This window comes from Bos taurus, chromosome 1, assembly GCF_002263795.3.
Source record: "Bos taurus isolate L1 Dominette 01449 registration number 42190680 breed Hereford chromosome 1, ARS-UCD2.0, whole genome shotgun sequence".
Classification (NCBI taxonomy): Eukaryota; Metazoa; Chordata; class Mammalia; order Artiodactyla; family Bovidae; genus Bos; species Bos taurus.
The window spans coordinates 54,055,613-54,079,379 of NC_037328.1; the positions used below are offsets into that span (position 1 = coordinate 54,055,613).

At 40.8% G+C, this 23,767-nt stretch overlaps 1 protein-coding gene across 1 annotated transcript; it reads right to left on the minus strand.

Annotated features, from left to right (window-relative positions):
• Positions 1-3,074: 3,074 nt before the first annotated feature.
• On the minus strand, positions 3,075-15,004 carry DPPA2 (developmental pluripotency associated 2). Its single transcript, NM_001206470.1, is given in 7 exon segments — positions 3,075-3,355; positions 5,860-6,055; positions 9,147-9,402; positions 9,807-9,860; positions 10,170-10,330; positions 11,742-11,889; positions 14,909-15,004. Coding segments are annotated over 7 exon segments (948 nt in total). The 5' UTR covers positions 14,933-15,004; the 3' UTR covers positions 3,075-3,246.
• Positions 15,005-23,767: the final 8,763 nt, after the last annotated feature.

The window sequence follows — 23,767 nt, forward strand, 5'->3', positions numbered from 1 at the left end:
TTAACTCATTGCTGAGTTATCAACATCTAGAACTATATACAGTATGTAGCTAGTTTGCAATAAATACATATTGAATGACTGAATGGAAGATGAGAAAGTAAGAATGTGAGTGTGAACAATGTCTGGTAGAAGGACCTAGCAGTTGTAAAGTGGGGGGAGATACATATATAGACAGGCCTTTTTTTTTAAAAAAGCTCATAGATGTTTAAAGCCAGATAAGGATCCAATGAAGAGAGACACTGAATACACTGTCGAGGAGGTGTTCCAGATACAACTGTTTTCAAAGGTTTACACCAATTAAGAATGTCAGGACCAGGGCCACAATCTCCTGGGCCTCTTCTCACTCCAAGCCTCTAAAAATTGACGGAACAAGAGAGAGAGAGTTGGACTAGCTCAATGATTCTCACCAATTTGGTCTTGTAGCTCCTCTGCACTCTTAAAAATTGAGAATTATTGAGATATTGCTTGTCTATCAATAGTTGCCAGATGAGACATTAAAACAGAGAAATTTTTCTAAAATATTTGTTCATTAAAAGTAATAATAAACCTGTTACTTAAATATCTTTATGAAACATATTTCTCTAAAAGAAAGGCAATGCCAAAGAATGCTCAAACTACCGCACAATTGCACTCATCTCACACACTAGTAAAGTAATGCTCAAAATTCTCCAACCAAGGCTTTAGCAATACATGAACCATGAACTCCCAGACGTTCCAGCTGGTTTTAGAAAAGGCAGAGGAACCAGAGATCAAATTGCCAACATCTGCTGGATCATCAAAAAAGGAAGACAGTTCCAGAAAAACATCTATTTCTGCTTTATTGACTATGCCAAAGCCTTTGACTGTGTGGATCACAATAAACTGTGGAAAATTCTGAAAGAGATGGGAATACCAGAGCACCTGACCTGCCTCTTGAGAAACCTATATGCAGGTCAGGAAGCAACAGTTAGAACTGGACATGGAACAACAGACTGGTTCCAAATAGGAAAAGGAGTATGTCAAAGCTGTATATTGTCACCCTGTTTATTTAACTTATATGCAGAGTACATCATGAGAAATGCTGGGCTGGAAGAAACACAAGCTGGAATCAAGATTGCCAGGAGAAATATCAATAACCTCAGATATGCAGATGACACCACCTTATGGCAGAAAGTGAAGAGGAACTAAAAAGCCTCTTGATGAAAGTGAAAGTGGAGAGTGAAAAAGTTGGCTTAAAGCTCAACATTCAGAAAACAAAGATCATGGCATCTGGTCCCGTCACTTCATGGGATATAGATGGGGAAACAGTGGAAACAGTGTCAGACTTTATTTTTTTGGGCTCCAAAATCACTGCAGATGGTGATTGCAGCCATGAAATTAAAGGACACTTACTCCTTGGAAGGAAAGTTATGACCAACCTAGATAGCATATTGAAAAGCAGAGACATTACTTTCCCAACAAAGGTCTGTCTAGTCAAGGCTATGGTTTTTCCAGTAGTCATGTATGGATGTGAGAGTTGGACTGTGAAGAAGGCTGAGTGCTGAAGAATTGATGCTTTTGAACTGTGGTGTTGGAGAAGACTCTTGAGAGTCCCTTGGACTGCAAGGAGATCCAACCGGTCCATCCTAAAGCAGATCAGTCCTGGGTGTTCTTTGGAAGGACTGATGCTAAAGCTGAAACTCCAATAACTTTGGCCACCTCACGTGAAGAGTTGACTCACTGGAAAAGACTCTGATGCTGGGAGGGATTGGGAGCAGGAGGAGGAGAAGGGGATGACAGAGGATGAGATGGCTGGATGGCATCACTGACTCGATGGACATGAGTTTGAGTGAAGTCCGGGAGTTGGTAATGGACAGGGAGGCCTGGTGTGCTGCAATTCATGGGGTCGCAAAGAGTCGGACACAACTGAGCCACTGAACTGAACTGAACTGCAAAGAAATTTAGCCAGAAGAGTTACATTGTTTTACAAACCTCTTGCAAATTAATGTCTGGCTTAATAGAGCTGGATTCTATTTTGTAAAAAAAAAAAAAGCTTTAGAAAAAATGTAATATAGGTCAGAAAGTCAGCTCCAAAGAAAGGAAGATTTCTAGAGAAGAAATAAAAGAAACTAAAAATCTTTTATTTTCTTATTCCTTATTGACCTAACGAAATACATGAAAAGATGTCCTAATCATATATCACTAGGGAATTGCAAATTAAAATTGTACTACTGCACACCTTTAAGAATGGCCAAGATCCAAAGCACTAACAAGCAACCTCAAACACTAGTGAGGATGTGGAGCAGGAGAAAGTCTCATTCATTGCTGGTGGGAATACAGAACAGGAGAGCCACTTCGGAAGACTTTATAAGATTCAGAAATGACACTCCTTGATATTTACCCAAAAGAGTTGAAAACTGTGTGTTCACACAAAAACCTGCACACAAATGTTTATAGCAGCTTTATTCATAATTGCCAAAACTTGGAAGTAACCAAGGTGGCCTTCAAGATATGAATGGATATATTACGGTACATCCAGACAAAGGATTATCCAGCATTAAGTCAAAAACTGCTAAAAAACTGTATTAACTAAAACAAAACCAAATTACATTCTATCAATATATAGCTAGTAACAGTCACTTTCAGGTAAACCTTAAGTACAGAATACAGACATTCCCATCTGTACTTAAGGCATCAGGCCACACGGAGGATGGTGAGAACAGAGTATAGCAGTCATTGGGATGTGAATCACTTTAACTGTGGGCTCTCCACCATTTATCCTTTTTCCCCTAATTACTAGTAAGGATATTGAATCAATAATCAAAAACTTCTCATCAAGCAAAAGTCCAAGACCAGATGACTTCAGTGGTGAATTCTAGCTTTTTAAAACTTGAGGTAAAACCATATAAAACATTATGTTACAAATGTACAGGGCTTCCCAGATGGCACAGTGGTAAAGAATCCTCCTGCCAATGCAGGAGATGCAGGTTTGATCCCTGGGTCAGGAAGTTTCCCCTGGAGAAGGAAATGGCAAGTCCTCCACCAGTATTCTTGCCTGGAAAATTCCATGGACAGCAAAGCCTGGCAGACCGAAGTCCATGAGTTCCCAAAGAATCAAGCACAACTGAACAGCTGAGTAATTGAGCACACCCACGCACATACCCACTACAGATATACAACATAGTAATTCGGTATTTGATACTACAAAAATCTAGTTACCATGATTACCATAAAATTACCCTCTTCACCCATTTCTCCACCTCCCATTCCTTCCCTTCTGGTAATCACTTATTCTTTTTTAAAACGTGGTCCATTTGAAAGTAATGATGTTGATGTATCCAAACCAGGTTTCTTCCTCCTCCCCATTGTGATTAATCTTTTCATAATCTTCTTATTCCTATAAAGCAAATCAGAAAAGAATTTTGAAAAATGTTAAGAATAAGATAGATTATTCCATACCAAATCCTTGAAAATGATCAATAAAATAAGGAATATACTTCTGGAGTCTGAGTAGTTTGCCCTACCATCTAAAGGATTTTAAAATTAAAAAGATTAAAAAAAATTAAAAATATTTTATGTGGTAAACAAAAGAAAGATTGTCCACTTAATAATATCAGGGTTCCTATTCTGTATACTACAATTGGTTCTGCCACCTTTATCTTTATACCCTCCCTTTCCTCCTCACAGCTTCTCTCCAAATGCCCTCTCTGTTCACAAAGCTCTTGGTTTTCCCTTTAAAAAAAAAAAAAAAGGACGGAAGGAAGGAAAGACAAAAACAAGCTCCCTTGACATTACAGCCTCAATTGCTATCTCCTCTTGCTCAGGTCAAGTAGTAGATATCATCAATATGACTTGTTCCTAGGTCTTCACATGCTCTACTCCAACTATCACCTGACCCTCTCAACCGACTCTCTAAAAGACCACCAGTAGTGTCCCAAATTGACATTCACAACAGCACTGCATTAATCACCATCTTACATGGCTCTCTTACTGCCAACCATTTCCTTCTGAAACTCTCTACCCTTGGCTTTCTCACTTCTCTCCCAACCTCTAGCTGCACTTTTTCAGTCTTCATTGTTCACTTGTCATCAATAAGCTGATTCTCTTTAAGATTTTTCTGCAGTCCCTCTAATTCCCAAAGATGTTTCTCTCTAACTCATACTTTCTGAACACTGGACACATGTCAAGTATGTACCACATATAATTTTTGGCCATCGAGCTGAACTTCTATTAATACCTATCCTCTAATAAGATGGCATCCTGTTTCTCTACACTCCTGAAACTCTTACATTTCTGTTTAAATTATTTGTAAAGGTCATAAATTACATCTTTCCAGAATTATTACAATAATCTCTTACCTTTCAATCTAGTTTCTGTTGCAAGATTTCAGTCTACCATCCAAAAAAAAAAAATAGTATAATTTCCCATCACACCAATCTTACATCACCTCCAGCCAATTCTATCACCATAAGCTGGATTTTGTACTCATGGATGACCATTGGGAAGTATGTGTCTACATAAAACCTAAAGCACTGCTTGTGTGTATTGCTAATGTGTATTTTCTTGGATGGAGGGTATGTCATTATTATCATTTTCTCAAAGAAGTCTTATGTCCCAAAAGTGACTGAGAGACTATGACCTGCAGGATAATATAAGAGACCTTTAATATAGATATAAAACCAGTAGTCTGCTCCTCCCCTTTATATTCTTACTCATCAATAAGCTTCAATTTACTGGTCTATTTGCAGTCCGTAAGTAGGTCATATTCTTCCACTTTCAGGTATTGGTATGGGTTGTTTTCACTACCAAAATGCCCAAATTGTTAATTTCTAACTGGTGAGTTCTTCCTCAGTACATGTAATCCTTTCTAAAATTTCCCTAAGTCACTCCAATATAAGTACTAACCATATATTTTCATAGCATCTCTTAGTCATTTTCATCCCGGCATGCTAAATGGGTTTTATCTTATTAATTTTTGTATCCCCAGCTAAGTATCTGACATATGGTAGAACTCTAATTTTTTCTTTCTTAAAACAGATGTCTCCGACTTCCCTGGTGGTAGAGTCGATAAGAATCCAACTGCCAATGCAGTGGACGAGGTTTCAGTCCCTGGTCTGGGAAGATTCCACATATTGAGAAGCAGCTAAGCCCATGCACCACAACTACTGAAGCCTGTGCCTAGAGCCTGTGTCCCACAACAAGAGAAGCTACCACAACAAGCAGCCCATGCACTGCAATGAAGGGTAGCCCCAGCTCGATGCGACTAGAGAAAGCCCACATGCAGCAAAGAAGATCCAGCATAACCAAAAAACAATAACAACAAAAAGAATAGATCTCTCTAATACTGAGACAGTTAAGGTCCAACTTGTCAGATACTTTGTTAAGGTTGCTAAGAAGAAGCCATATTTATCTGAGTTCTAATCTATCACTAAATTATGTTTGCTTCCTATTTCCCTGAAAGTTAAACTCGCTCAGTCATGTACAACTCTTTGTGACTCCATGGGCTATACAGTCCATGGAATTCTCCAGGCCAGAATACTGGAGTGGGTAGCCTTTCCCTTCTCCAGGGGATCTTCCAAGCCCAGGGATCAAACCCAGGTCTCCCACATTGCAGGTAGATTCTTTACCAGTTGAGCCACAAGGGAAGCCTGAGAATACTGGAGTGGATAGTCTATCCCTTCTCTAGTGGATCTTCCCAACCCAGGAATCAAACCAGGGTCTCCTGCATTGCATGAAAATTCTATATGGCTTTCTGGATATATGGCATATGGATTCTGATCTATATGGCAAATTAATGAAACAGCATGCTTACCCTGTGCCTTTTCCCACCAAATTATCCAGAAACCCATCTAGCCATCTACTGTTCTGTGTGCCATACTTAAAAATATACTTAAGGGGTACCTCTTAGTGCATTCAGGGCATAACAGGTTGTCTTCCAGGTCTGGGGGTGCAAAAGTGCAGGCAGGTAACATGAAGAGGGAGGTCATCCTCCTGGGGGTGTCAGGCACCCAGGTCTGACCTGCTTGGAACTGCAGGCGAACCCAACCTTCTGTGTCTGCCAAGAGTGGTCTGCCATGGACCACACACCACCGGACACCTAGATGGGGAAAAACAAGCAAATATAAACTGCTAAGATCAGATAACAGCACCCCAATTCAACCCCTCAGTGAGTCTCTCTTAATTTCACTCTTATATTCTATTGATGAATCAACTGAATAAGAAGCATAAAAAATGTAGACCAAAAGACACCATAGTCTGATTCACAAACTACACAGCACAAGGGGCACCAACAATTAACTTTTGGGAAGCCTTGCTTTGTGTCTAGATTTTGCTAAGTTATTTACATGTATTAATATATTTATTCTTAAGAACATTATTAGTATTTGCCTTAATTTACAGGTGAAATAAATGAAGTTTACAGTGTTAAAAGAACATAATTTTCCCAGAACCAAAACAAAGATATAGGTATTCTAGACTCACGGTCCATTTGCCTAACCACTACATTGTACTACCTCAACCATAGAAAACAGGCAGAAAGAGCTTTGTTTAAAAGTCAAAGAAACAATCTAATTGGGGAGATGAGATATTTGAGAGACAACAGAGGAAGTCCTATCTACTGGGAGTAGATATCCAGTGTCTGAAATTTAGAGAAAGGATCAAGCAATGTAAGTTTAAGTAGCTATAAAATCTCCCCACTCTATAAAACAGGAGTAGAGATTACCATGCTCTTGGATAGTAGAACTAATATTGTTTAAATGGCTATACCATCCAAAGCAATCTACAGACTTAATGTGTTCCCTATCGAATCACCCATGAGATTTTTCACAGAACTAGAACAAGTAATCCTAAAATTGATATGGAACCATAAGAGCCTGAATTATCAAACAATCCTGAGGAAAAAGAGCAAAGAAGGAGCATAAACCTCTCAGACTTCAGATAACACTACAAAGTACATTAATGAAAACAGCATGGTATTGGCACAAAAACAGACATTTGGGCCAATGGAACGGAAAAGAGAGCCCAGAAATGAACCCACACACTTGCCTCAACTAATCTTTGACAAAGGAGGCAAGAGTGTACAATGGAGAAGAGACAGTCTCTTCAGCAAATGGTGTTGGGAAAGTTACAGCTGCATGTAAATCAATCAAGGTAGAATGCATCCTTATGCCACATACAAAAACTAACTCAAAATGGCTTAAAGATTTAAATATAAGACATGACACCATAAAAGTAGAAATTTCCATATAATCCAGCCATCCATTTCCTATATTCAGACAAAACTATAATTCAAAACCATACATGCACCCCAGTGTTCATAGCAGCACTATTTACAATAGCCAAAACATGGGAAAAAATCTAAATGTCCATCAACAAATGGATAAAGAAGATGGAATGGAATGGAATGGCATATTGTGCTCACTCACTCAGTCATGTCCAACTCTTTGCAACCCCATGGACTGTAGCCTACCAGGCAAGAATTTCCCAGGCAAGAATATTGGAACAGGTTGCCATTTCCTTCAGGGGATCTTCCTGACCCAGGGATCAAACCCAATCTCCTGTATTGGCAGGTGGATTCTTTGCCACTGTGCCATCTGGGAAGCCCCAACGGAATATTACTCAACCATAAAGAAGAATGAAACAATGCCATTTACGGCAACATGGATGGATCTGGAGATGGACCTGAGAATCTCATACTAAGTAAAGTAAGTCAGAAAGAGAAAGACGAATACCATATGATATCACTTACATGTGGAATCTAAAATATGGACACAAATGAACTTATCTACGAAGTGGAAACAGGTTCAGACACAGAGGATGAAGACTTGTGGTTGCCAAGCGGGAGGGGTGTGGGAAGGATGGATTGGAAGTTTGAGATTAGCAGATGCGAGCTATTATATATAGAATGGACACAAGGAGCTATATTCAATATCCTGTGATGTCATAATGGAAAAGAATATGAAAAAGAATGTGTGTGTATATATAACTGAATCACTTTGCCATACAGTATAAATTAACACAATTTTGTAAATCAATTATGACTTCAATATAATAAATTTTAAAGAAATAAACTTAAAAAGAGTAAAGCTGCTATGGCACAATATACATAGTGGCTAGGCACTCTCCTGTATCCCAGTAGGTGCTTGATAACTGCTGGATGAAGAGGAACTAAAATGGTAAGTGTGGGGTGCCACTCGCTCATATGGCACATTAATGAAAATTAGAAAGAGGTGTCATCGTTGGGGAAGCAGGTCTCCTAGACAGCTTTGTGGCTGGATACTGCTTTTGAAAATTAGTAAAAGGTGCTCATTTCTCCTCATAGAAGGAAGTATAGATGGGGGGTGGGGGGCAGTCAGCAGGCCAATTTTAGCTCCCAGTCTTTTCTTTTTTTGTCTGGGTTCTTTGTGTGGTGAACAATGCGCATGGCCACACAAGTCAGTCCTGAATAACAGGATTCAGACACCTCTGGAAATGGGGTAGAGGAGGGAAAAGAATTCAAGCCACAGAAGACAGTGACTTTGTACTGACCAGAGGTGGGTTTTTCTGGAAATGAAAACAGAAATATGAGATAGAGAAGCAGGAACTGGAGAAAGATGAAGCTAAGTTATGCTCACTCAAGATTTCTCAAGAAATATTTCAATTATTTATCGCCTACTTTTAATATGCCAAGTTGTATCTCATAAGCCTCGCAGTCATTCTATGAAGTCGAATAGTTGAAATCTTCAATTTTATAAATCAGGATACTAGGGTTTACACTGAGAAACCTTGGGTTTCTCCAAGAGAAAGGGGAAGATCTCTGGCTGTGGATGGCCTCACTCTCAGATTATGCTTTCTTCCCACCTTCTGCTTAGTGATGAGAAAGTGTCCCCAACTTAGTCACCTGACTCAGAGCCATTCAGGCAAAACTTGACTATCAATCGAAAGATAAGCCCTCTGTGAAGCTAACATTGCATCTGCAGCTATTTTAACCCTTTCACTGTAACTACCATTAGTATGTGTCTTCTGGGACTTCCTTGAAGGTCCAGTGGTTAAGACTTCACTCTTTCAATGCAGGGGGCACAGGTTCAATCCCTGGGTGGGGAACTAAGATCCCACATGCCATGTAGTGAAACCAAAAAATAAAGCAATTTTTTAAAAACAGAGTGCCTTCTTTCACTGGCATGGTAACCACTGTTTAAGGTTGATCTTACCTGAGGCTTGTGGCAGAAAGGATTCAGAGGCACGAAGGGCACGTGAATTCACAGCCTTTGGTTGAACAGCCTTTGCCGCAATTCTTGACCATGCTGCCAGCATGGCTACCTGAGGTGAAGTTACCACCTCAACCATGTTAGTCCTTTCCTGACTCTCACTCATCTTCCTTTTCTGTACACTTCCCCTCTTGGTCACCATGCTGTGCTTCCTTGAACATGAGTGCATTCGGGCCTCCCGTGATGATTTAGGAATATACTGCAAATGAAATTCACAATGAGTATACAGTGACGTGCCACTGCCCTAAGCACATTTGTGCCGGTTTTATCATTCTTCATGCATTGACCTGTGTATGTCAGTGTAGAAATGGTTTAAGAATGTCAGTTCCCTCAAAGTAGTGACTCTCAGCTGGGAGAAATTTTGTTTGCTAAACTGTGTGTAGGGGGAGGGAGGTCACTGACACATTGTGGGTAGAATCCAGGGATATTTAGCCTACTAAACATCCTAAAATGCACAGGACAACCTGCAGGAGAAAAAGAAACTAATTGGCTCCAGATGCCAATTGTCTTGAATGAGAAACCTTGCCTTCGAGGTACAAGGTATAGAGATGGTGGAGAAGAGGGAAAATTTACAGAACTTACATCACCACATTCCTCACTCACCTGATCTTTTTCAGGAAAAGCATGTTCCTGGAGTCTCCGATAAACTTCTATTTTCTAAGGAAATTAACAAGGGAAATTAAAATTAAAGAGCTTTCCCAGTGGCTCAGAGGGTAAAGCATCTGCCTGCAATGCAGGAGACCTGGGTTCGATCCCAGGTCAGGAAAATCCTCTGGAGAAGGAAATGGCAACCAACTCCAGTGCTCTTGCCTGGAAAATTCCACAGATGGAGGAGCCTGTTAGGGTACAGTCCATGGGATCACAGAGTCGTACACGACTTAGCAACTTTACTTCTCATAAAAATTAAAAGCTGGCAGAGCTCCCACGCTTGTTCCAAGCACCAGAGATTCCCACCAGTGCACTCACCTGGCCGTCAGTACTCAGCTTAAGTTGTTGGCACCAGTTCCGCAAAGTATCCCGACTCACATCGTTAATCGGAGGCAGTGTGGTCGGCAAGGGACAAAATGATCTTCTAAAGCTAGAACTTGGACAATCTTCCTCAAGCTCATTTGTTTGAGGAAGAGGAACTGAGGAAAGAAGGGAACCAAAACAGCAATTCATTAATCTATTTGAAAAAATCTTTTTAATTTTATGAAGTTCTAACTCCCCACAACTCAATTTGCACATATACATATCCAGTATTTTTCCTTCATCTTACAAATAAGGTAATAAATTCAGAATTCAATGACTTGCCCAAGATCACACCACCATGAAAATGGCAGACCTAGGACTCATACCCACATTTTGAAATTATAAATTTTTTTGTACTACATTCAGCAAACTGTTTTTTACAGCCATCACCAACTTCCTGAATAGAACATTACATTGGATTGCTCTCCAAAATGTCCAGATGCTGGTCCACAAACTATCTGTCCTTATAGAAATCATTAAAACCACCCTATCCAACAACAGTCCTCCATTCTGTCCACATGCCTCATTTTCCTCAACAAAGAAAAGTTACCCTGTCTCACATCACTTTGCTTAGATTTAATGTGTCACTATCTGCTCTATCCTGAAGCCCTTGTTATTTGCCCCTGCCAAATAAAAGCATTCTAAACATACTTAATTGATGCCTCTATATGAAGCCCCAAGAACAGATACGAAGAATCGACTAGATATTTTATCAGTAATTACTCACCAAGCAAAAGACTAGATGTTTTCAAAGTGATTTAGCCTCCCAAATACCATCTGGTCTTATATGTGGAATTTAAAAAAGCTAAATTCAGGCACAGAGAGTATATTGGTGGTTGCCAGGAACTGGGGGCAGGGGAAATGGGGAGTTTCCCTGGATCAAAGGGTACAAATTTTCAGTTATAAGATGAGTAAGTTCTAGGGATCTAATGCATATCAACATAACTATAGTCAATACTATAATGTATTCCTAAAAATTAGAGAGTAAATCTTAAAATGTTCTCCCCATGGTGAAGGGAGTTAACCGTGTGAGATGATGGATGTGTTCTTATTTTGTCATCATTTCTTAATTTCTTATTATTGTTCTTAATCTTATTTGGTCATCATTTTGCAATAGACACATACATCAATCATCACATTATATACCTTAAAATTACACAATGTTTTCTGTGTCAATTATATATAACAAAAAACTCAGAAAAAAAATGATCTGGTCTCTGTAAGAGGCACGTAAAAAGGGCATTCGCCAAAATGAAAGACTGGGCTTCGTGGGTTGGGAATTTGAGCTCACATCTAGTTGCTGCATAAGATCATGCTCTATTCAAAGCACTCCACTGTCTTTTTCAAAGTGAAACAGGGGTGCTTAGTGAATGAGAAGTATGAGAGTTTGAGAAATCTCTTACCACAGGTTATCAAGGTGAGAATTAAGCTGGGTGTCACATAGCTAAAAGTCAGGGGAACTTATTTTTCCTGGGCTTCCCAGAGTTGGAGGGGCCGCAAACTGAGCTAACCCTGTGGTCTTCATACCTTGATTATTTGTATTCAGTGCCTCCTCTTTGACTTGTGAAGTTGAGGAAACACCTGGTTCCACTTGATGGTCTTCAATAATTTCCTCATTAACTGGATACAATGTAAGAATCACATTTTCTTCATCTAAAGGCCCTTCAAAGAAATTCTGGAAAAGGAAGTGTCAATTACTGTTCTCATTTAATGCTGTACACTAAGATGTTTAACTTCATGGCGCAACTAATGAATAAGAAACTGAGAAGCCAGCAGTTGGAAGGCAAGACTGAGATTCCTGAATTTGATATTGATTAGTAGACACTTTATTGTGAAGTGTGAAAGTGAAAGTTGCTCAGGCATTTCCAACTCCTTTTGACCCCATGGACTATACAGTCCATGGAAATCTCCAGGCCAGAATACTGGAGTGGGCTGCCATTCCCTTCTCCAGGGGATCTTCCCAACCCAGGGATTGAACCCAGGTTTCCTGAATTGCAAGCGGATTCTTTATCAACTGAGCCACCAGAGAAGCCCCCAGTAGACCCTTTATTAGAGAAGAAAAACAATGAGGAAATGAGCAAAAGTAGATTTATACCAACTCAATGACATGAGTTTGAGTAAGCTTCGGGAGTTGGTAATGGACAGGGAAGCCTAGCGTGCTGCAGTCCATGGGGTCGCAAAGAGTCGGACACGACTGACCAACTGAACTGAACTGACCAATAAGAAGAAATTAAAGCATAGATCTTGAGTTTGGAGAAACCATTTCCCTCTTAGTCTGTCTCTTCATCAGCTAAAACATATTTTCACTTTATCTCCTAAATCTATGTGGAAGGTGTTTCTGCCTTTCCATCTTCTATTGTGTGATTCAAGTAAGCATCAACTCTCACTGGCAGGAGCAATTATCTTCTGTTTTTCCAAAATCCATCTATGCCCTTTCTACAGACTGCTCTCCTGCTTATTTAAAATACTTTAGTTGGGAGGGAGTCTCAAACATGAGGGGTTATATATAAACATCCACTCCGATATTCTTGCCTGGAGAATCCCTGAACAAAGGAGTCTAGCGGGCTCCAGTCCGTGGGGTCGCAGAGTCGGACACGACTGAGTGACTAACACTTCCACACTTTCGCTTTTCATAGCTTATTCACCACATAGCAGCAGAATCTAACACAACATTGCAAAGCAATTATACTCCAATTTTTAAAAGTAAATAATAATTTAATTATTAAAGTAATAATTTTTTAAAAATAAAATATTTCCATTAAAGACAAAATTCCCTCATGCAGCCTGTAAATTCTTGAACAGCAGGGCCCCTGCCTTCCTTTCCAGTTTAAGACCCCTGAGCTTTCCGAGCTTCAGCCATAGCAACCTTGTTTAAGCCCCAGGACCTGAGGGAAGCAAATGTATCTGTCTTACTCTCCACAGTAAACACAGGGTACACAGTGGACACTCAGTGTTCTTTTAACAATTTCATGAATGAAAGATAAAGTGGATAGGTAGAAAGGAACTTATATTTATCACTAAGAGTCGCACACGACTGAGCGACTTCTCTTTCACTTTTCACTTTCATGTATTGGAGAAGGAAGTGGCAACCCACTCCAGTGTTCTTACCTGGAGAATCCCAGGGGCGGGGGAGCCTGGTGGGCTGCCGTCTATGGGGTTGCACAGAGTCGGACACGACTGAAGCGACTTAGCAGCAGACTCTGTCCATGGGAATTCTCCAGGCAAGAATACTGCAGGGGGTTGTCGCCATGCCCTCCTCCAGGGGATCTTCCCCACCCAGAACCGGGGCCTCCTACATTGCAGGCACTCTTTATTGTCTGAGCCACCAGGGAAGTAACTGAGGCTCAGAAATTAAATGTCATAGAATCACATATGCTTAAGTTTTTAACTTTTCCTCTCAATCCAAGGGCAAATCAACTCCATTCCAGCTCAATTGTAATACACTCTTTTCTGAACAGCTAGATGCATCTGCATTTGACACGCCTTCCCCTCTGTTTGTTCAGTCATCAAGTTGTGTCTGACTCTTTGCAACCCCATGGATTGCAGCACACCAGGCTTCCCTTCCCATTTAAATCTTTTTGAAAATTTCCCCTTGCTTTCACATTTCAGCTTGCAACTAGGGATTTTGCATTTGTACACCACTTTTTCAAAGTACTCTGGGACATACTTAAAAAAAACAAATTGGCATTATTGGGGGAAGTATCATTCCAGTCAAGAGGTAAACAGTTATATGACTTGCCCATAAATTCTATACTTAATATTGGCCAATTCTGTCCTTCAACCCGTATTGTGTTCCCCCTTGTGTGTGTGTGTGTGTGTGTCTCAGTTGTGTCTGACTCTGTGCAACCATGTGGACTGTAGCCCACCAGGCTCTTCTGTCCATGGAATTCTCCAGGCAACAATACTGAAGTGGGTTGCCATTCCCTCCTCCAAGTGGTTCCTGTGAATGAAACCTGCTCAATTTATATTCTCATCTAGTTAAAGACTCAGAGAAGGCAATGGCACCCCACTCCAGTACTCTTGCCTGGAAAATCCCACAGACGGAGGAACCTGGTGGGCTGCAGTCCATGGGGTCACTAAGAGTCGGACACAACTGAATGACTTCATTTTCACTTTCATGCATTGGAGAAGGAAATGGCAACCCACTCCAGTGTTCTTGCCTGGAGATTCCCAGGGATGGGGGAGCCTGGTGGGCTGCCGTCTATGGGGTTGCACAGAGTTGGACACGTCTGAAGCGGCTTAGCAGCAACAGTAGCAGTTAAAGACTACCCAAGCAAAGTCAGGAAACTTGTTTTGTAGCAAGGCCGTTGGGAATGGGTTGCTTCTTATCCCTGAAGGAAAGAAAACCACTAGTCAACTTACTGTCTGAAGCGTATTACCCTTTTCACTCTTTTCACTGCAGCCGGCCATTTCTTTACCATTTTATCTTGCCCAACTACAACATGTCTTTTTATGAAAAAAGTATCTTACTTAGAACTAGAAAGAGAAATATTTAATTTCTCCCTTTTACTTTCACCCAAGCTGTATACCACAACCACATGAAAGAAAATAATTCACTTGCAAAGAGGAGATTCTCAGAGATTTCTCATATCCAGAAACTGAGACTTGTGGCAAGAGGGAAATAGAAGTGAGCTCTAGAAAAGCTATAAAAAGTGAATCTGTGGGAAAATGAATGAAATTAAAACCAAACTTACCTTCCCGTAATTTGAGTATGCCATTTCAAGGAATGCTCAGAGAAAGGCAGAGCCACAATGCTCAATCTCTGCAGTTTAATCCTCTGAACCTGAGGGGTTTTAGTCCAGTTTCTCCTTCCTTTTGTAAGCAAATGTCCCCTACTTCCTCTTTCCCAGAAGAGCTGTATTCCTCCCTCCTCTTTCCACCCTCCCTTGTTATCTGTCAGTGTGATAATTTCATCAGCTTTATACACAGTCTTGTCTATTAGGTGAGAGTTAAGTTACTGTGTAGTTAATAATCACTCCTGAACTTTTAAAAAAAATTTTTGGGTTTTATTCCTTTAAGATGAGACTCAGAAAATAAAAAATGAAGAACAGTTGTTAAGTTACAAACAAATGAACAATATTTGTAACTAATATTGATGATAGATTGAAGGATTTTTTTTATAGGGAATAGAAATTCAAAGGTATTTTGTAACTGATTTATGGCTGAGGGTGTGTTACTCACTGGGAGATTAGGTTTAGATTGTAGTGTTTGGATAACACTATCACTCCAAGATCTAGCTCTAAACACAAATTTTAAGCCCACAATAATGGTGAGCTGAGTAGAAGGGAAAGGTTAGCCTATTCAGAATAAGAACAGCAGGAGACAAACCACCAAGGCAAGAGACCTGCTAACGAATGCAGAAGGAACTCCACAACTGCAGTTCTTGGGAACTGCTGGAGGATAATGTTGGGGGCAGGATGTGACAAGAGATGAGGCTGGAGAAGTCACAGATGTTTTCATAGGCCATTCTAATGAGTCAGAGCTTCTAAAGGAAAATCTTCACAAACAATATGGCAGCCCTGGCATCCACTGGTCTCATAACAGGCTTTCTCTGCCCAGAGGCCATTGGTCTCAGGACCCAGGGAGCCCAGGTAACTTTCAGTCAGTTTAGTCACTCAGTCATGTCCAACTCTTTGCGACCCCATGAACCACAGCACATCAGGCCTCCCTGTCCATCACCAACTCCGGAGTTTACCCAAACTCATGTCCATTGAGTCGGTGATGCCATCTAACCATCTCATCCTCTGTCGTCCCCTTCTCCTCTTGCCTTAAATCTTTCCCAACATCAAGGTCTTTTCAAATGAGTCAGCTCTTAGCATCAGGTGACCAAGGTATTAGAGTTCAGCCTCAACATCAATCCTTCCAATGAACACCCAGGACTGATTTCCCTTAGGATGGACTGGTTGGATCTCCTTGCAGTCCAAGGGACTCTCAAGAGTCTTCTCCAACACCACAGTTCAAAAGCATCAATTCTTCGGCGCTCAGCCCTCTTTATAGTCCAACTCTCATATCCGTACATGACCACTGGAGAAATCATAGCCTTGACTAGACTGACCTTTGCTGACAAAGTAATGTTTCTGCTTTTTAATATGCTGTCTATGTTGGTCATAACTTTCCTTCCAAGGAGTAAGCGCCTTTTAATTTCATGGCTGCAGTCACCATCTGCAGTGATTTTGGAGCCCCCTAAAATAAAGTCAGCCACTGTTTCCACTGTCTCCCCATCTATTTCCCATGAAGTGATGGGACCGGATGCCATGGTCTTAGTTTTCTGAATGTTGAGCTTTAAGCCAACTTTATCACTCTCCTCTTTCACTTTCATCAAGAGGCTCTTTAGTTCTTCACTTTCTGCCATAAGGGTGGTGTCATCTGCATATCTGACAGGTAACTTTAACTTAGTACTATAAATTATTCAAAGTACAAGGACTCTGCCTCAATTTGCTTAACAACTGGGGGGTGCAGTGGTAAAGAATCTGCCTGCCAATGCAGGACATTTGGGTTCAATCCCTGGGTGGGGAAGATCCCCTGGAGGAGGAAATGGCAACCCACTCCAGTGTTCTTGCCTGGAGAATCCCATGGACAGTGGAGCATTGCAGGCTAGAGTCCATAGGGTCAAAAAGAATCAGACACGACTGAGCACACACAAATGCATGGTTGGAAAAATAAACTATGAAACTTCAGCCAGACCCTCAAAATAAAATCCTTGAGCACAGGACAAGTTACAGAAATCTGTGCTTCCTCAAGCCCTCAGGGTAGTTCTTCCTGCACCTAAAATCTATAAACATTGGCTAGATCAGGGTGTGACCAAATGGCTTTGGATTAAGCAGACAATGCTTGGAATCCTGGCTACTCCCTTTCAGGGTGGAAACTGAATTGGCCCATAGAGATTCAGCCAAGAAAACATTTCATCTCCTGACTTGGGTGTGGTCCCACATGACACACTTTTTCTGGATGATTTAGAAGAGAGTTGATCTGGTAGCCAGTACAGAATGAGTCCAGTGCCTTAGGTTAAGATAGGACTTTGAGTGGAAAGACTATTCATTACTGTATTTCTTAGCATTTATTACAATGTAATTATCTTATTTATTTTCTTGGGCTTTTTTCCTCCTGCTTTTTGAAAATATTACATTATGGGAAAGTTCAAACATATAAAAACAGACAGTAATATCTTCAGTCCTCATGGATCAGTCGTCAAGCTTTGACAACGATTGACCCCAGCTAAACTGATTCAGGCTTCCTTATTAGCTCAGATGGTAGATAATCTGCCTACAATGCAGGAGACTCCAGTTCAGATCCCTGGGATTCCCAGGAAAATTCCCCTGGAGAAGGAAATGACAACCGACTAGAATATTCTTAACTGAGGAATCCCATGGACAGAGGAGCTTCGAGGGTTACAGTCCATAGTAGTGTTAGTCGCTCAGTCGTGTCCAACTCTGTGACTCCACAGACTGTAGCCCACCAGGCTCCTCTGTCCATGGGATTCTCCAGGCAAGAATACTGGAGTAGATTGACATTCCCTTATGCAGGGCATCTTCCCAACCCAGGGATCAAACCTAGGTCTCCTGCATTACAAGCAGATTCTTTGCCATCTGGGGTACAGGGAAGAGAATTGGACAAAACTGATACAATTTAGCATGCACGCAGTCTGATTTAATCTAAACTGCCACCTATTCCAGAGAAGGCAATGGCACCCCACTCCAAAACTCTTGCCTGGAAAATCCCATGGATGGAGGAGCCTCGTAGGCTGCAGTCCATGGGATCTCGAAGAGTAGGACACAACTGAGCGACTTCACTTTCACTTTTCACTTTCATGCATTGGAGAAGGAAATGGCAACCCCTTCCCGTGTTCTTGCCTGGAGAATCCCAGGGACAGGAGCCTGGAGGGCTGTAGTCCATGGGGCTGCACAGAGTCGGACATGACTGAAGCGACTTAGCAGCAGCAGCAGCAGCAACCTATTCTCCCTCCCTTATTTTGAAGGAAATACCAGACTTCATCTCTTTCACAAATTCAGGAAAAAAGGACTTTTTCTAACTACAGTTATATATGGATCTATGAAATAAAATGCATTACCTAGGGCTTCCCTGATGTCCAATGGTTATGAATCCACCTTGCCGTGCAAGGGACACCAGCTGGACCCCTGGTCCAAGAAGATCCCACATCCCAGGGAGCAACAAAGACCATGCACCACAACCTATGCTCTAGAGTCCAAGTGCTGCAACTATTGAAGCTCGTGCACCTAGAGCCTATACTCTGCTACAAAAAATGCCACTGCAGTGAGAAGACAACAAGCAGCCCCTGCTCACCAACCTACAAGAAGCCTGTGTGCAGCAACAGAGATGCACTGCAGCCAAAAATAAAATTATAATAAATTTCTAAAATCTTTTTTAAACGCATTACCTATTTCAAATATATTTTATTTACTACATAAGCTAAATATTTAAAGCATTGTATTGTTTTGTTTAGATAAATGTTTTTCAAAAGTTTTTTTTTCTTTTAAGCCAAAAGAACATGCTCTATAATTTTGTCCCCTGCATTGCAAGGTAGTTCTAATATATAACAGAAAAAACTGGAGCAACTCTGGTTGAAAGTTAAAAATGTGTAAGACAGCTCACAGAACACTGTGGTTCTGAGAAACAGTGGTTCTGCACACTGTGGCACAGTGTCCCTCTCAGGCAGAAGGGATAGCTACTAAGTTCTTCCATTTCCTGAGGAGGAAAGTATAACTTGCACTCTGAAAGATGTTTCCGACTTTGCTACATCCTTCATTTTAAGAATTCCCACTTACAAGCATTACTGAAATTTATTTCTTCTTTAGGGCACTAGTTGCAGATCTTCACCTTCTGATCAAGAATATATTAGCAGATTTCTTTTTCTTTCTTTTTTTTTTTTTTTTTTACAGAAAAAAAAAAATCTCTGTCAGGAAGCAACAGTCACAATTAGGAGAATCTTAAATTCAGAATCCAAATGAGTAAGGGCTATCTTGTGTTCTGTAATGATTCAGAGGATGTGGTTAGGACAGAGCATGGCAATCAGGTGAGATGAGGTAGCGAGGACAACTTTTGATGAATGGACAGGGAGTTAATCTGGCTATAGATTCTTCAATAATAGTTGCAAATTTAGCCCCCACCAGCAAGTGATCTTGGCCAGTCAAACCAAGTCTTGTCTCACCCTTCTCTTTCCATATTGAATGCATTCTGCATTTTCAGCAAGATAACTCTCCAATGAGACACATGGAATAGCTGTGAGACATGTTGAAGTTGGAAAGCTCAATTCATGTTGTTCTCTTGAAGTGGCTGAAGATTGGTGCCAAAAATTTTTGGACCCCTGAGCAATTGCCACTATGTGAGGATTGTGGGTGAGGAAGGATGGGGACTGAGGCCAAGACATGTAAACTGAAGTTATTTCCTCCTATGTCCCTATCAGTCATTTGTTCCCTCCTGAGTTTTCCACCTCTCATGCTTCACAAATTCTATCCTGCTAGCACACAAAGATGTTTAACTTCATCCCACTTAAAACACTCAGCTCTTTTAACACTATCACTTTATTTAATTACTATTCTCTCTCTCTGTTCTTTCCCAGTTCAACTTTCTGAACATACCTTTTCTTTAACTTTATCTTTTAGCTGCACTGGATCTTCATTGCTGTGTGCAGGCCTTTTCTAGTTTTGGCGAGTGGAGGCTACTCTCTAGTTGCAGGCTTCTCATTGTGCTGACTTCTCTTGTTGTGGAGCACAGGCTCCAGGGCATGTGAGCTTCAGTAGTTGCAGCACACAGGCTCAGCAGCAGTAGCGCATGGGCTTAGCTGCTTTGTGGAATGTGGGATCTTCCTAGACCGGGGATTGGACCAGTGTCCCCTGCTTTGGAAGGCAGATTCTAAACTACTGACCCACCAGGGAAGCCTTGTACACAGCTTTTTACTCTATCTAGTTCCTTTCCACCTTCATCTAATTGTTTTTCTGTCTCCTTTCCCACTCCTAAACTATTGATGTACATCTATTCTTGATCACGTTTTATGCTTCTGTAGAACAGCTTCATCCACTTTTCCAGCTTCAACTTCCATCTACATGCTGGTGAGTCCTATATATGTATATTTCTAGCCCAGTCTTTTTGCCCGCCTTACTGACCCAAGTTGTGGCATATCCTGCTTATGCCTTTCAAACATAGTAAGAAATAAACTCAGTGGACTCCTCCAGCAATCCAGTGGTTAAGACTCCATGCTTCCATTGCAGGGGACATGGGTTCTATCCCTGGTCAAGGAAGATCTGCATGCCCACATGCCACATGGTGGAGTAAAAAAGAAAAAAAATAAAGAAAAGAAATAAATAAACTCAGTGACATCCCTACCAAATTTTTACCACCTTTTGTATTTCTTTTCCTTGAGATATATTATCATCCACCTAGCCATCTAAAGGTGAAAACATAAAACACTCCTTTTCCTTAAATTCCAATGGGTTTAAGTCCTATGGAGTCAAACACATATCTTGCTTGCTATTGTTTCTCTTCTAATTCTACTGCCTTTGTCTTATTTCTTGTCTAAAGCATCTCTAATCATTTATTGAAATTTCTTGCTGACCATAATACCTCTCAGCCAACCTATTCTTTTTTCTTAATTGAAATACAGTTGATTTACATTGTTGGGTAAGTTTCAAGTATACAGGAAAGTTATTTGATTTTGTATGTATATGTATATATATATATATGTATTTATATATATATATATTTGATTTATGTACATATAAATTTGATTTTGTGTGTATATATATATTGTATATATATGCACATATACATATTCTTTTTCAGATTCAACCCATTCTTTTTTAGCATATATAGTTTTAAAATTTTATTTATTTTTTAATTAAAAGATAATTGCTCTACAGAATTTTTAACCCATTAGTGATGCTGTGAAATACCAATATATGTTACCTCAAGCTGAGTTTCATGACTAGGGAATTTAGAATCTATATACAACAAGGTGGGATAGGAAGCAGTTTGAAAGGTTTTGTATTGGCCTTCCTGCTGCAATAGTTCTTATTCCTCAGGCCAAGGACCCAATATGACAGTTACTTCATGTGACAAATATATCAATTCCAGTTTTTACATTCAGAGACTGGAAAACAATCTCTGGGTTTCATAAAAAACAGTGGGCCTCCTTGAGCTAGACTTTAGCCAGGACTCAGCTACTACTGAGCTCTTTTAAGCCTCCAAGCTAAGAAGAAGAGGGTCATGATGATAATTTAAAATCATAGTCAATACAGATCTTATGTCCAATAGTCTTTAAATGTTTCATTTATCTTTTCCAGTGTACAGTCACATTGTTAAATGGCTATATATCCCTTTGAGGAAAGACTGGAGGAATACACATAAGCAATATATACTTTATTTTTTATGGTGGTTATAGAGTTCTTCATAGGAAGCCAATCATCTCATCAACTAGTGGATTCTAGATCTAAAAATCAGTTCAGGTCTGGGAGCTGAGCAAGAGATGGTGACTTTTTTATTAGAGTGACTACCCTCAGCCTCCTGATCCTCTATTTTTTATTTTTTTTGCCTACACTGTGTGGCTTCTAGGATCCCAGTTCCCCAACCAGGGACCTCCAGGGAAGTCCTCCTGCTCCTCTATTCTTGACTTTAATTGTAGGTGTTAAGAAGCATCTTTTTTCACAATAGATAAGTGATAAGTGTATCAATGGAGTAGGAAATGGCAACGCATTCCAGTATTCTTGCCTGGAGAATTCCATGGACAGAGCAGCATGGTGGGCTATAGTTCATGGGGTCACAAAGAATAAGACATGACTGAGTACACATCAGCACATGTATCAAATTATTGTTATACACCTTGAACTTGTACAGTGGTTTATGTCAATTACATCTCAATAAAACTGGAAATTTAAAAAATAAAAGTAGTTTCTTACTTCCACATTAAAAAAAAAAAAATGAAGCATCCTTGTTGGCTGCCCATCTACTTTGACCCTAGGCACCATGATCTATTAACCATCTCCACAGCCTCCTGTGAATCAAGGCCCCTTGGCTGCCCTCCAACCTTCTTGGTAATTGTAGCCTCCCGGTTTCTGCTTGTTAAGTGGCACCATCTGGCTCACTGACTTCAGGGCCCATCACCCCAAGAATGACATTAACGAGCCAAGTTCTGTGCCAGCCTCACCTACCATCAGCCTGGTCTGAAGAGGACCATTGACCTTCTCAGCAATACTGCTTCTCCCTTCTCCATCACATTCCTGATGGCCATGGTGAAAGCTGGGCCCTCCCATGGAACATCCTATGGTGGGTTTCCAGCCTCACGTAACATTCCTGCCCTGCAGGTCTACTTTGCTCACCTCTTTATTCCCTCCTCCACCCTCTGCCAGGGAAGGTTGGGCATTTATACTTTGCTTGGTGTTGGCTGTCACTTCCCCTTCTCCCCAGACCTCTAAGAAGCATCCTAGCAGTGAATCTGTCCCATCTCATGGGATCCTTGCTAAGATCCTAAATTCTGTGCAAAGAGAAAATATTCCCTCAACACAATGAATTCTTGCTTAACTAATGTCATAGTCCAGTCCTTTCGATCAGTTGCTTTTAAAAACTAGTGAAAGAATTATCCCAACTCCTGCCAGTACATGCTGGCTAATGTCTGCAGATCCTTCATGTATGTTCTCTTTCCTCCCTTGCCAGGCCCATCATGTCCTCAGCCGGGTTATGCTGGAATGTAATTCTCAGTTATTGGCCTAGTAGTTGGGAGAGGAATTTGGAGCACATTTTTGATGGGAGCACCTGACACGACTATCTTTGAGGTGGGGGTGGGGGGGATTGTTGTGCAGCATCCTCCAGCATACAGGTTGTGTTAGCTCTTACTAGGGGACTGCAGACCAGTTCTGAAAAGTCTGAGAATTCACAGGGCTGTACAGAGCCAACACTTTCAGGGGCATCCATTCCGGTGTCCCCACCTGATGTTTCAGGGTCTGAGATTTTTCCCAATCAGTTTGCTGACTTTAGCATATTAGACCGGCCTTGGCTAAAATTTTAAGGCCCTGTAGCTCTGCGACTTTAGCTATTAGAACTTGTTTGCTGTTCAGCTGTGTCCATTCATCTAACAGCAGGAGATGTGGGCCTCTGTAAATTACTAAATGCTTTTTGGCTCTCACATCTCATATTCAGTCTTCCAATGCTTGTTAATGGCCCTCAGTTTCTCATTATGCCATTGATGGACATTAATACAACTTACCAGTAAGCAGCCAACTCCACTAATTTTATAGGATCTTTGACACCTTTATTTTCCAAATGCCTGAATTATAGCACATTTTTCCAGACCTCCTCCAGTGATATCTTCAGCAACTGGACCACCATTGTGTGCCAGGGACTATCCGTCCTCTGTATAGCACTCAGAATGCTGTCCTTTTGTGTTCACCAGCAGATCAGTGAGCCAGTCCAGAATCTCATTACTTGTTTTCTTCTGACTGCTTCTGGCACCATATGTATTTGTTCATGTCTTTCAAGAAGCAGATGGCATGAAGGCACTGAGTGTGCAAGAGATTTGGTATACAAAACAACTGCAAAGGAAAATA